Source organism: Ornithorhynchus anatinus, chromosome 5 (assembly GCF_004115215.2).
Source record: "Ornithorhynchus anatinus isolate Pmale09 chromosome 5, mOrnAna1.pri.v4, whole genome shotgun sequence".
Lineage (NCBI taxonomy): Eukaryota > Metazoa > Chordata > Mammalia > Monotremata > Ornithorhynchidae > Ornithorhynchus > Ornithorhynchus anatinus.
Window position 1 is genome coordinate 80,574,136 of NC_041732.1, and position 12,352 is coordinate 80,586,487.

Below are 12,352 nucleotides of genomic sequence, written 5' to 3' on the forward strand. Positions count from 1 at the left end.
CTAGAAGTCAGGCCACTAAACCCCAGGGAGATGAACGCTTACTCTTTCCGGGGTCTCGGCTTCCTGGTCACTCCGGTGGAGTACAGGTAGAAACCCACAGATTCCTTTCGGGAGCAAATACGGAAAATCCATTCCCACAAGATTCTAATATTAGCCAATTTGAAAAATGGCGACTAGAAGGAGTTTAGCAAGTAAGATATTTGCCGGTCGCTTTTCAACAGCTCCCACTTGCGACACCCTGAAAGCCAAAGTAATTAGCATGCACTGTCAGGTCCACGGCTGGGAGGGTAGTTAGGTCTGGAAGCCCAGGACAAGCAAGACGTCCTTGGTTAAAAATTGGACGGCCACTCCTCGTCGTTACGGTCTTGCTTCAGATGAAAGGGTGGAAGAAAATTTGCGGTTTGGGTGACAAAAGAATTCCGTCTGGTGGAGAAGCAGTGTGGAACTCTCATAAACAAGATGAACTTCCGCCAGGGTTTGGTAACTTAGGAGATGCGGGCTTGTCAGCACCTTGTAATCGAATGCAGCAAGATATCTGAGAAAATGTTCATCGCTCTAATCGATGATTAGTAAGTGCCTGCAGATACTGGGCTGATGGGTGTGGCGGGATCATGATCTAGAGGAAGGCGTCGTCTCGGCTCTCAAGAGTCGTCTTATATTGGAATGTAGTAAACTCCTCTGTCAAAAACTCCTCGAAGCGTGGAAGAAGAAAGCCCTTTACCCGAGGTCACATGAAGTGAGGAATGTAGAGTCAACGATTGTCTGGGATTATTTTTCTTCCCAACCACTCTGGCATAAGCAAACGAATCCTGTTGGTAAAGCGTCCAGGATTACTTGGTGCCACTGTGACTGCCTTGGGGGCTGGTTAATGTCCAAGCTGAAGAAATGCTGCCAGACTATTTAACAGCTCACCTGTTTGTGAGGAGAGCCATCCTGCCATCCTGAAGGACTCGTTTGAATTTGGTTGATTCTTTTTTTTTTTTTTTGAAAGTATTTGAATGTTGACTGAATATTAATTTTAACATTAATCAATCAGAGGTATTTATTGAGCACTTATTATGTGCAGGGCACTCTACTAAGCGCTTGGGAGAGTACAGTTCAACAGAAATAGCAAATGTGTTCCCTGCCCATAACGAGATGACAGTCGAGGGGGATTAGAGAAGCAGCATGGGCTAGTGGAGATATCACGGGCCAGGAAATCAGAGGACCTGGGTTCTAATCCCGGCTCTGCCAGTTGTCTGCTGTGTGACCTCGCGAGTCACTTAATTTCTCTGTGCCTCAGTTTCCCCATCTGAAAAATGGAGGATCAATACCTGTTCTCCCTCCTACTTAAACGGAGAGCTCCAGTGGGATATGATTATGTTATATCTGCTCCAGTACTTCGTACAGTGTCTGGCACATAGAGTATGGATTTTTTAAAAGCCACAATTTTTTTATCATGATCATTATCGTTATTATTAACAGATTCAAACCGAGGCTCATTAATTCCGAATTTATGAAATGGGGAACGAGGTTGTTATTACAGAGGAAAGTATCAGATATTTACGTGTTGTAAGAATCAGCCTGAAGAAATGGCGGCCCAGGCAGTGGCAGGAAGTGAGGAGGTGGCCCAGCCTTCTGCAGAAAGAGTTGGGGGAGGAGAGGGGAGCCGGGAGGCGCACGTGAGGAGCAAGAAAATTCTAATTAAACGCTCGAACCCTCAGCCTGAATTCCGGACTCCTCCTTGCCGAAAGGAGGAGGGGGTATGAGTAAGAGAGTGCAGGATGCCTTTGGCAGGAATAGGAGTTTTGGCTGTTTCTTTCGGAGTGAAAGGGCCTTGAATTCTGAGGTACTTAACCTGGGCTACGCGGTCGAAACCCGAACCTTTTCACACGCTCCTTGAGGTAGCCGGGACCTCAGTCTGGGGCTCTGTGGGCTTCTCGAAGCGTGGCCTTTCAGGCCTGTCAGAGCAGCGGCAGCTGCTCCAGGTGCTGCTCCTGGCGGGGCCTTGCCTTCCCTTATATCTGGGAATGATGGGAGCCTCTCAGAGCATCCTGGGACCCTTCCCTACACGGCGCCCGTTTGATTTTCCAACTCGATGGACTTCTCCTGTCTTCGCGCTTTGGGGAAGCAACAGGATGCCTTTCTCCTCCTCTGATTTGGGGGTGGAGAGGTCTCTGTGGGCTGGTAGCATGGCAGAGCCTAAAATTTCATTCAAGTCTCATTTCTTCCCAGGACATCATGGAGCAATGAATCAGCAGCACATGTTGCCTTCCTCTGCCTTCCAGATGCGCCGCCCACTTCCTCCGGATGATATTCAGGATGATTTCGATTGGGATTCTATTGTGTAGAGCCCTCCTGGGCAAGGAACTCTGACCTTGTTTTCCAGACAGTGAAGAAAAGGTGAAAATTAATTCAGTAATTAAAAAGTGAAGATGTTAATCACTATAAAGCTGTTATCTAAATTTACTTTGAAGACAATCAGAATACTTAGCTGGATAACTTATCGCTTTTACTTGACCCAAACAAGTACTACATGTCAGTCTCCCCCGCCAGCTTCCGTAGCTCATAACTGTTGTGTGATTTGGGCAGCTTTTAGCATATTTGTGTCGGTTTTAATGTTGACCACAAGTGCCAGACTGATTTCTAGACAGAGCCTCTCGCTACAGTTTATCAGAACGCGTGAGTAGGTGTACAAATGTTTCTGAATTCTCAATCGGATCGTATTTTGTCTCGAGAAAAGGAAGTGACTGTGAGGTTTTCTAACTAGTTGGTATTACTTTCTGCAAAATTGTCTTCTTTTTATGTAGATAGCTCATAGGAGATACTATTTTTTTAGATTTCTTCTAGCCATCTTATAGGTTCACTCCGTGTCTTGCCCACGTAGAGAATGATTTCAAGGTTCACCTCACAGAAATTACCACACAAATAATTTCGAGTCGCAAACTATTGGTAAATCACTTAGCCTAAAATAGAATATAGTCCGAGAGTCTGTGGCTATTCAGAATATGGAAGTTTCATACCATAGATTTTAGGGAATCCTTCACTTTTTTCAGTTAAAGTCCCTCTCTGCAAAATGTGTTGGCCAATTAGAAGCTGAGCACAGTCTGGTGCTTTAAAATCAATGTTTATTCCTTCCCTTAGCGTATTTATTATAAAGTCTTTCTTAACTATTTATTAACTACCTTTTGTGAAACATCAGCTCGCATTGGATTCATTTGGGACGAGTGGAATTGTTCAAGTCCTCAAATTAGTGTGGTGATCTTCATTGGTAGCCTTTCACAGACAATCAGAAGTGGGACTTTATCACTTAACTTGCAGCTGCTTATTTTCCTCCTCCTGTGATCAGTTTCTCGACTTCATCATTCCTGCCACACTGAGGCATTTCTTCGCTGAGCTCCTCCAGAGATTTCTGTTAGTTTCTCAGTAGGGTAACTGAAGAGCGGGGCGGTGTTGGAACAGGAAGGAAAGCCCGTTTTCCCCTGGGCCTGATTCCGCCGCAATGGCATCGAACCATCTCACAGTCATAGTTTTGTTACTCGGGACCCTGAGGTTCCCTTGGAAGAATTTGTCCCTGTTCTTACCAGTGGGCTTTGTTTCTTTCCCTGGGGTGGGCTTTTCTTTTTTTTTTTCCAAGTTAATTTGGCTGAAGTTGTTTTCAACCTAGAGAAGGTATATCTTGAAAATGAAAAGATTTAGCATCTGTTGTGAAGAAACCATGTAAGTCTCTCCATTAATCAGTGGTATTTATTGAGCGCTTGTTGTGTGCAGAGCACTGTACTAGGCGCTTGGGAGAATTCATTGTAACAGTATAACACTTGACAGATACGTTCCCTGTCCACAACGAGCTTACAGTCTAGAGGGGGAGACAGACGTTAAATAAATTACATAAATGATCTGCCAAATACACGGTCTCCATCTAATCAGAAAATTGCATACTGCCCTCTTGGCCAGGATCAGTGGTTTCAGTTACTTTGGTTCAAAGACTTATTGACCTGAAGTTTAGTGGAATAAGCTGTTACGTGCAATGCCCATCTTTGGTTCCTCCCTCTAGATTTTTAAATAATGGCCCGTCCATATCAGTATAGTCTTGAGTGACAAGCAAATCCTGGCCGGAAGACAATCCCCAAGCTTCGCCTTGTGGGGCTGGCAGGGAGGAGAGGGCCTTCTGTATCGTCGGAGTCCTCCCTCTCCCACTCCTCTGCTCCGGAAAGGGAATTCCAGTGGCCCTGCAGCAGGGATCTGGGATCAGAAGGTCAGAATGGGGAGATTAGGGAAAGGCAACCGTGGGGCCCTCTTAGACGGGCAGGGCCACGGTAGCCTGGAGGATAGCCAGAACCTGCCATGTGACTTCTTGGTGCATCTTCCCAGTGCCCCAGTCGCAGATTGAGCCCCCCTAGTAACTACGGTGAAGCATTCAGATGGCTCGAGGTGAGGGTTGGGACCGAGTCGGGTCAATTCCCGAACAAGGCTGAGGGGATCGGAATAGACCAGTGCCACTCTCAGGGGTCCAGCTTGTCACCAGGAAGCATCCCGGGCACCGAGGGGGCTCGGCTCGCAAGGTCTAGAGGCCTCGGCCCGGTTAAACATTCCCTGTCCCCTGGGCTCCTAAACCACCGTTTCCGGTCCGAGGCGGTTCTTTAGGTGGCGTTGTGCACTTTACTCCATCTTAGATCTTTGAATGCAGTCGTGACACAGGACGATTGAGTCTGCAGCCTGATGGGGTGCTGACGGAAACTTCCCCGGTCGTGAGGCAGACTTCCAGTTTGGTTTCGATTTTCCAATTCGGGATCGATATTGTCACGCGAATTGATCTTAGCGAGAACAGACCCAGACCCATACACCTCCCCACAACGCCCTTCCAGGACCCCAGTAGCCGCAGGCCAGGAGAGAGGGCCCCGGGGGCGTCGGACCGAGACCGCGGGTCTGCCCGGGTCCCTGGGGAGAACCAGAGTGGGCATCGATTCGGAGATGTCTTGGGCCGCTCCTCGGGACAGAAGGCATTCTGGCTCGGGGGCGGAGTGAGCGGAGATTTTCCGAGGGAGGACGCACGCACAAAACTCACAGAAACGGGGCGACCTGTCCTGGAGAACAGTCCGACTGGTATTTGTGGCCGAATGCGAAATAATGTCGATGTGTTAACGTGCTTTCCTGTAAATACTTGTCTCTCACGATGACCTTTTTGGGTGGGAGGGAATCAAACGGGGGGTTATTTCAAATGGAATAGAGTATTTTGATATTGTTCATTCAGAGGGTGATGTGTATATATCTATATTGTATATATGTGATGAAAATGCATTGGCTTTTTGTGCAACACAACCTTTTATCTGTACTGCTGTTCTACAGTCAGTGTTTTAATGTTTCTACCGTTTTGTTATTGCACGGTTTACTACTTTTGCTCTATGATGGACGGCACAGATTATTTGTAACAGTTTAGTGCTGTAAAGAATATTCCAAGTGTCATTAGGATTGTTGCTGCCAGAACTGATATGCATGGATGGCACTTAAAAATAAAGATATTATGTTAACTCCATTTTAAAAAATCATTTTGTAAGTTGTTCGCTGTAATTGAGGGAACAAATCGAGTGACTGATGCTCTCCGTGTCTTCAGAATAGGTGCAGACACATTTTAAAGAGTCTATTAAAACATGCCAGTACTTTGTAGTCTGAATGTTTTGTAAATGTCCGTCTGTCAGTCCCCCGTTGCCCCGCGGACGCCCGTTGAGCGATGCTTTCTGAAAGGGAGGCCTGAGGTGCGAGGCGAGGGCAGCGGTTGAGGTTGGGGTCTTGTAGGCCCAAGTGCCGCTGGTTGAGCATCTGGACGGGGACGTTCACATGGCCGTGGTTTTGACTTTCCCTCGTCCTTGCAGCCTCCTGGTTGGGCTTCTCTAACCCCCGATTCCACCCCCCGGGCCCAGCTGGGAACTGGGACGACAGCCTGGGTGACAGAGCGGCAGCTCGGCCTTGGACGCCCCTCAGCCGCAGCTCCCCCAGCTGCCTGCCTGACCGGTCACGATCCAGGGCCCCTCCCAGCCACCCTCCCTCTTCCCCAGAGCCTCACTCCCCGGGCCTTCCTCCAGGGAGTCCGGCCTCGCTGGGGGCGGACTTCTCCGGGCCTCTCACGTGGAGCGCGGCGCCCCGTATTCAACAGGCCTGCACTCGCTTCTTGGAACTGCCGATCTGAGAAGGTGCCTTCTGTACTCATCTGGAAATTCGTCCACTCCCACCTCTAAGCTGATGCTACGTAAACGTACAACCCCAGCCACCCTGACCCGTCCCTTTGCGTCCTGGCCCCGATTTCCTTCCACCTCCTGGACATCTCCACCTGGCTGTTTTGCCTCCACCTCCAAACGGGACCATCTCCTCTCCTTATTTTCCCATCACCTCCCCACCCTCTCCCCTATCCCCTGAGTCTGGAAACTTGGAGGCGGCTCTTCCATTCGCCTACCGGTCCGTAAACCAATCTTGCCCATTCTACTTCAGCGATATTTCACACATCTCCATCTTTCCACAACTGCATTCTCAGCCACATGCCAGCTAGACTCTGCGTAGACCATCGATCAATCAATGGTATTTATTGAGCGCTTACTGTGCGCAGAGCACCATACTAAACGCTGGGGAGAGTACAATATAATGGAGATAATAGTAATAATTGTAGTATTAAGTGATGATGATGATGGCATTTAAGTGCTTACTATGGGCCGAGCACTGTACTAAGCACTGGGTGGATACAAGCAAATCGGGTTGGACACAGTCCCTGTCCCACATGGGGCTCACTGTCTTAATCCCAATTTTACAGATGAGGGAACTGAAGCACAGAGAAGTGGAGTGACTGCCCCAAGGCCACACAGCTGACAAGTGGTAGAGCCAGGCTTAGAACCCAGATCCTTCTGACTTCTGGGCCCATGCACCATCCACTAGGCCACACCCTGCCCACAAGGAACTTAAACTCAACATCAGCTCTTAAGGCAACAACCCTGGGACCGGAGCGATTCAATCTCTAGTGTTTATAGAGGGTCTACTGTGTGCTGAGCACTGCATTTAGGAGAGTACAGCCCAGTTGATGGATCTGAGCCACGTCCTCAAGGAGTCGACATTCCAACAGGGGAGTCGCACGAAAATGTAAGGTGTGGGGTCTTGTCAGGGGCTAATTCAGCTTTTAACCAGTGCCTCGGTCATTTCTGAGAGCCTAGTTTCCAAGTGCTTAGTACAGTGCTCTGCACACAATAAGCGCTCAATAAATACGATCAAATGAATGACTATGAAAGGGTTATTACAATGACAGCTCCCAGGGTCAGGGGTGGTACCCAACAGAACACTTTAGCCAGTTTGTAGACATGCTTTTTTTTCTTTTTTTTTTTAATGGTATTTGATAAGTGTTTACGGTGTACCATTCATTCATTCAATAGTATTTATTGAGCACTTAGTATGTGCAGAGCACTGTACTAAGCGCTTGGAGTGTGCAATTCAGCAACAGAGACAATCCCTGCCCAGTAATGGGCTCACAGTCTAAATGGGGGAGGCAGACAGCATGACAAAACAGTACAAAACAAAACAGTCTAGCGCAGACATCAAGATAAATAGAATCATAGAGATATACACATCATTAACAAAATATAGGGTAATAATATATACAAATATGCACAGTTATTGAGCACTTACTGCGAACAGAGCATTGAACTCTGCACTTGGGAGAGTATGACAAAACAATACCAGGCGCAGTTCTAAGCGTGGGGATAGAAGTTAATGAGGTTGGGCAGAGTCCCTGTCCCACTTGGGACTCCCAGTCTTAATTGCCATTTTACAGATGAGGTAACTGAGGCCCAAAGAGGTGAAGTGGCTTGCCCACAGTCACACAGCTGATAGGGAGAAGAACTGGGAATTAGAACCTAGGTCTTGACTCCCAGGCCCTTGCTCAATCCACTAAGCCATGCTATTCTTCCCCAAATTAAAACCCTTACACCTGGACCTACAAACCCATGCCTGTACTCTCATCCTGTCCTAACCAACTTTCACCTTTTTTCTGGGCATGTAGCTCTAGGAGAATTGGTTCTTCCTGCCCCACTCAGGCCTTTTTGCCAAAAAACCCAATACAGCCCCAAAAAAGTAACCTTCGATTATCCCCTGCCCCTCTGACCATCACCTTTCTTTCAGAAACGACCTTTGTTCTTCTCCTGCCCATCCAGCTCCTTGTTTCAGGCGGAAATGGCAAATTTGGATACAAATCCAGTTTTGTTCAGGGAGACCCTTGGCCGCTGCCAAGTCTTCCAACCTCTGTTAATAATAATAATAATAATAATGTTGGTATTTGTTAAGTGCTTACTATGTGCCAAGCACTGTTCTAAGCGCTGGGGTAGGTACAAGGTAATCAGGTTAGACGATTAGACTGTAAGCCCGTCAAAGGGCAGGGACTGTCTCTGTTACCGATTTGTACATTCCAAACCGCTTAGTACAGTGCTCTGCACAGAGTAAGTGCTCAATAAATACTATTGAATGAATGAAAGGTTTTCCCATGTAGGGCTCACAGTCTCCATCCCTATTTTACAGATGAGGGAACTGAGGCACAGAGAAGTCAAGTGACTTGCCCAAGGTCACAGCTGACAAGCGGCAGAGCTGGGATTAGAACCCATGACCTCTGACTCCCAAGCCCGTGCTCTTTCCACTGAGCCACACTGGTTAGACATGGAGGGATGGGGTCGATGATGATGATGGCCTTTGTTAACCGCTTACTCTGTGCCAGGCACTGTACTAAGTGCTGGGGTAGATACAAGCAAAATAATAATATAGTATTCGTGAAGCGCTTAGAATGTGCCAGGCACTTTGCTAAACGCTGGGATGGAATCAAGATAATCAGGTTGCATAGTCCCTGACCCACACGGGGCTCACAGCCTCAATCCCCATTTTACGGATGGAATCACCCAACTTGGTTCATATTTGATTGGGTCCATTAATTTCTATCCCTTTTAACGGTATCTGTTAAGTGCTTACTCCGTGCCAAGCACTATGCTAAGCACTAGGTAGATACAAGCTAATCGGGTTGGACACGGTCCGGGTTCCACATGGGACTCACAGTCTTAATCCCCATTATACAGATGAGGTAGCAGGCCCCGAGAAGTAGCGTGGCCTGTGAGTGAGAGGACTTGGGTTCCAGTCCTGACTCCACTGACTCCAATGGGGATTGAGACTGTGAGCCCCACATGGGACAGGGACTGTGTCCAACCCGATTTGCTTGTATCGCCCCCAGCGCTTAGTACAGTGCCCGACACCTAGTTAAGCGCTTAGCAAATACCATCATTATTATTATTATTATCCCAGCACTTAGGATAGTGCTTGACACATAGTAAGCCCTTTATTAATATCACAATTATTATTATTTTATGATTATTGTTATTATTACTGTCAGGTGACTTGCCCAAGGTCACACAGCAGACAAGTGGCAGAACTGGGATTAGAACCCAGGTCCTCTGATTCCCAGGCCCATGTGCTTTAATAATTATGGTATTTGTTAAGCACTTACTATGTGCCAAGCACTGTTGTAAGCCCTGAGGTAGACACGAGGTAATCGGGTTGTCCCACGTGGACCTCACGGCCTTTATCCCTATTTTACAGGTGAGGTAACTGAGACACAGAGAAGTTAAGTGACTTGCCCCAGGTCACACAGCAGGCAAGTGGCGGAGCCAGGATTAGGTCCCCCCGTCCCACCTCCTCCATCCATTGCCCCGATGACCTGGCCACCTACTTCATCAACAAAATTGACACTATCAGGCGTGATCTACTGGAAAATCTCCCCTGCCCCTCTCCAGGACCTCCCTTTTCCTGCCCCTTCTTCAACTCTCCCCTCTTTCCCAGCAGCATCTCCAGAGGAAATCTCTTGCCTTCTCTCAAAATCCACTACATCCAACCCCATTCTTTCACACCTCATCAAAACCCTTGCCCCCTCCTTCTCGCCCTAACTGCCATTTTCAACTGTTTGCTCACCATTGGCTTCTTGCCCACTGTTTTTAATATGCCCACATCTCCCATATTCTAAAAACACCTCTCTCTTGGCCCCCGGCTCTCTCCCTCCCTCCCTCCACCCTACCGTTCCTCTCCAAAATCCTTGAGTGAGTTGTCTACACCCACTGCCTCAAGTTCCTCTCCTCCAATTCTCTTCTTGACCCCCTCCATTCTGGCTTCTGTCCCTTTCAATCTCTCCAAGGTCACTGATGATCTCCTCCTCCTCATTCATTCATTCATTCAATCGTATTCATTGAGCACTTACTGTGTACAGAACACTGTACTAAGTGCTTGAAAAGTACAATTTGGCAAGAGAGACAATCCCTACCCAACAACAGGCTCACAGTCTAGGAGGGGGAAACAGACAACAAAACAAAACAAGTAGACAGGCATCAATACCATCAGAATAGATAAATAGGATTATCTATACATATCATTAATAAAATAGAGTAATAAATATGTATAAATATACACAAGGGCTATGGAGCAGGGAAGGGGGTAGAGCAGAGGGAGGGAGTCAGGGCGATGGGAAGGGTAGGAGGAGCAGAGAAAAAGGGGGGCTCAGTCCGGGAAGGCCTCCTGGAGGAGGTGAGCTTAGAAAAGGGCTTTAAAGAGGGCAAGAGAGCTAGTTTGGAGGATGGGAGGAGGGAGGGCATTCCAGGCCAGAGGTAGGACGTGGGCCAGGGGTCAACAGCAGGACAGGCGAGAACGAGGCCCAGTGAGGAGATGAACGGTGGAAGAGGAGCAGAGTGTGCGGGCTGGGCTGGAGAAGGAGAGAAGGGAAGTGAGGTGGGAGGGGGCAAGGGGATGGAGAGCTCTGAAGCCAACAGTGAGGAGTTTTTGCTTGATGCGAAGGTTGACAGGCAACCACTGGAGGTTTTTTTTTTTCGGGGGAGGTGGTGATATGCCCACAGCGTTTCTGTGGAAAGATAATCCGGGCAGCAGAGTGAAGTATAGACTGAAGCGGGAAGAGACAGAAGGATGGAAGATCAGAGAGGATGATAATGCAGTAATCCAGTCGAGATATGACCAACACAGTAGCAGTTTGAATGGAGAGGAGAGGGCGGATCTTGGCGATGTGGTGAAGGTGAGACTGGCAGATTTTGGTGACGGATTGGATGTGTGGGGTGAATGAGAGAGCAGAGTCAAGGATGACACCAAGGTTGAGGGCCTGTGACACGGAAAGGATGATAGTGCCATCCACAGTGACGGGAAAGTCAGGGATTGGGAGGGAAGATAAGGAGCTCCGTCTTAGATGTGACCAAATCCAATGGCCTCTACTCCTAATCCTCCTCAACCTCTCAACTGCTTTTGATACTGTTGACCACTCCCGTCTCCTGGAAACATTATTCATTCATTCATTCATTCAATAGTATTTATTGAGCGCTTACTATGTGCAGAGCACTGTACTAAGCGCTTGGGATGAACAAGTCGGCAACAGATAGAGACAGTCCCTGCCGTTTGACGGGTTTACAGTCTAATCGGGGGAGACGGACAGACGAGAACAATGGCACTAAACAGCGTCAAGGGGAAGAACATCTCGTAAAAACAATGGCAACTAAATAGAATCAAGGCAATGTACAATTCATTAACAAAATAAATAGGGTAACGAAAATATATACAGTTGAGCGGACGAGTACAGTGCTGTGGGGATGGGAAGGGAGAGGTGGAGGAGCAGAGGGAAAAGGGGAAAATGAGGCTTTAGCTGCGGAGACGTAAAGGGGGGATGGCAGAGGGAGTAGAGGGGGAAGAGGAGCTCAGTCTGGGAACGCCTCTAGGAGGAGGTGATTTTTAAGTAAGGTTTTGAAGAGGGAAAGAGAATCAGTTTGGCGGAGGTGAGGAGGGAGGGCGTTCCAGGACCGCGGGAGGACGTGACCCAGCTTCACTGACACTGTCTTCTCCTGGTTCTCCTCCTATTTCTCTAGCCACTCATTCTCAGTCTCTTTGGTGGGCTCCTCCTCTGCCTCCCATCCTCTAACTGTGGATGTGCCTTGAGGTTCAGTTCTGGGTCCCCTTCTTTTCTCCATCTACACCCACTCCCTTGGAAAACTCATTCACTCACACAGCTTCAACTATGACCTTTATGCTGATGACACCCAAATCTACATGTCCAGCCCTGATCTCTCTCCCTCTTTGCAGTCTCATGTTTCCTCCTGCCTTCAAGACATCTCTACTAGAATGTTCTCCTGACATCTCAAATTTACTATGGCTAAAACTGACCTTTTTATCTTCCCAGCCAAATCCTGTCCTCCTTCTCACTTTCCCGTCGTTGATGACAGCACCACTATCCTTCCTGTCTCACAAACCCTTAACTTAACATTATCCTTAACTCCTCGCTCTCATTCCGCCCACATATTCAAGCCATCACTAAATCCTG

General features: G+C 48.0%; 1 protein-coding gene across 3 annotated transcripts in view; it reads left to right on the forward strand.

The window, feature by feature from the left end:
- FOXJ3 (forkhead box J3) overlaps positions 1 to 5,650 on the forward strand; it is a 123,915-nt gene extending 118,265 nt beyond the window's left edge. For all 3 annotated transcript variants that reach the window (XM_029065393.2, XM_029065395.2, XM_029065394.2), the window contains one exon: positions 2,215 to 5,650. In XM_029065393.2, the coding sequence (XP_028921226.1) occupies positions 2,215 to 2,330 (116 nt within the window). In that variant the 3' untranslated portion in view covers positions 2,331 to 5,650. The remainder of the gene's footprint in view (positions 1 to 2,214) is intronic.
- The last annotated feature ends 6,702 nt before the right edge of the window (positions 5,651 to 12,352 follow it).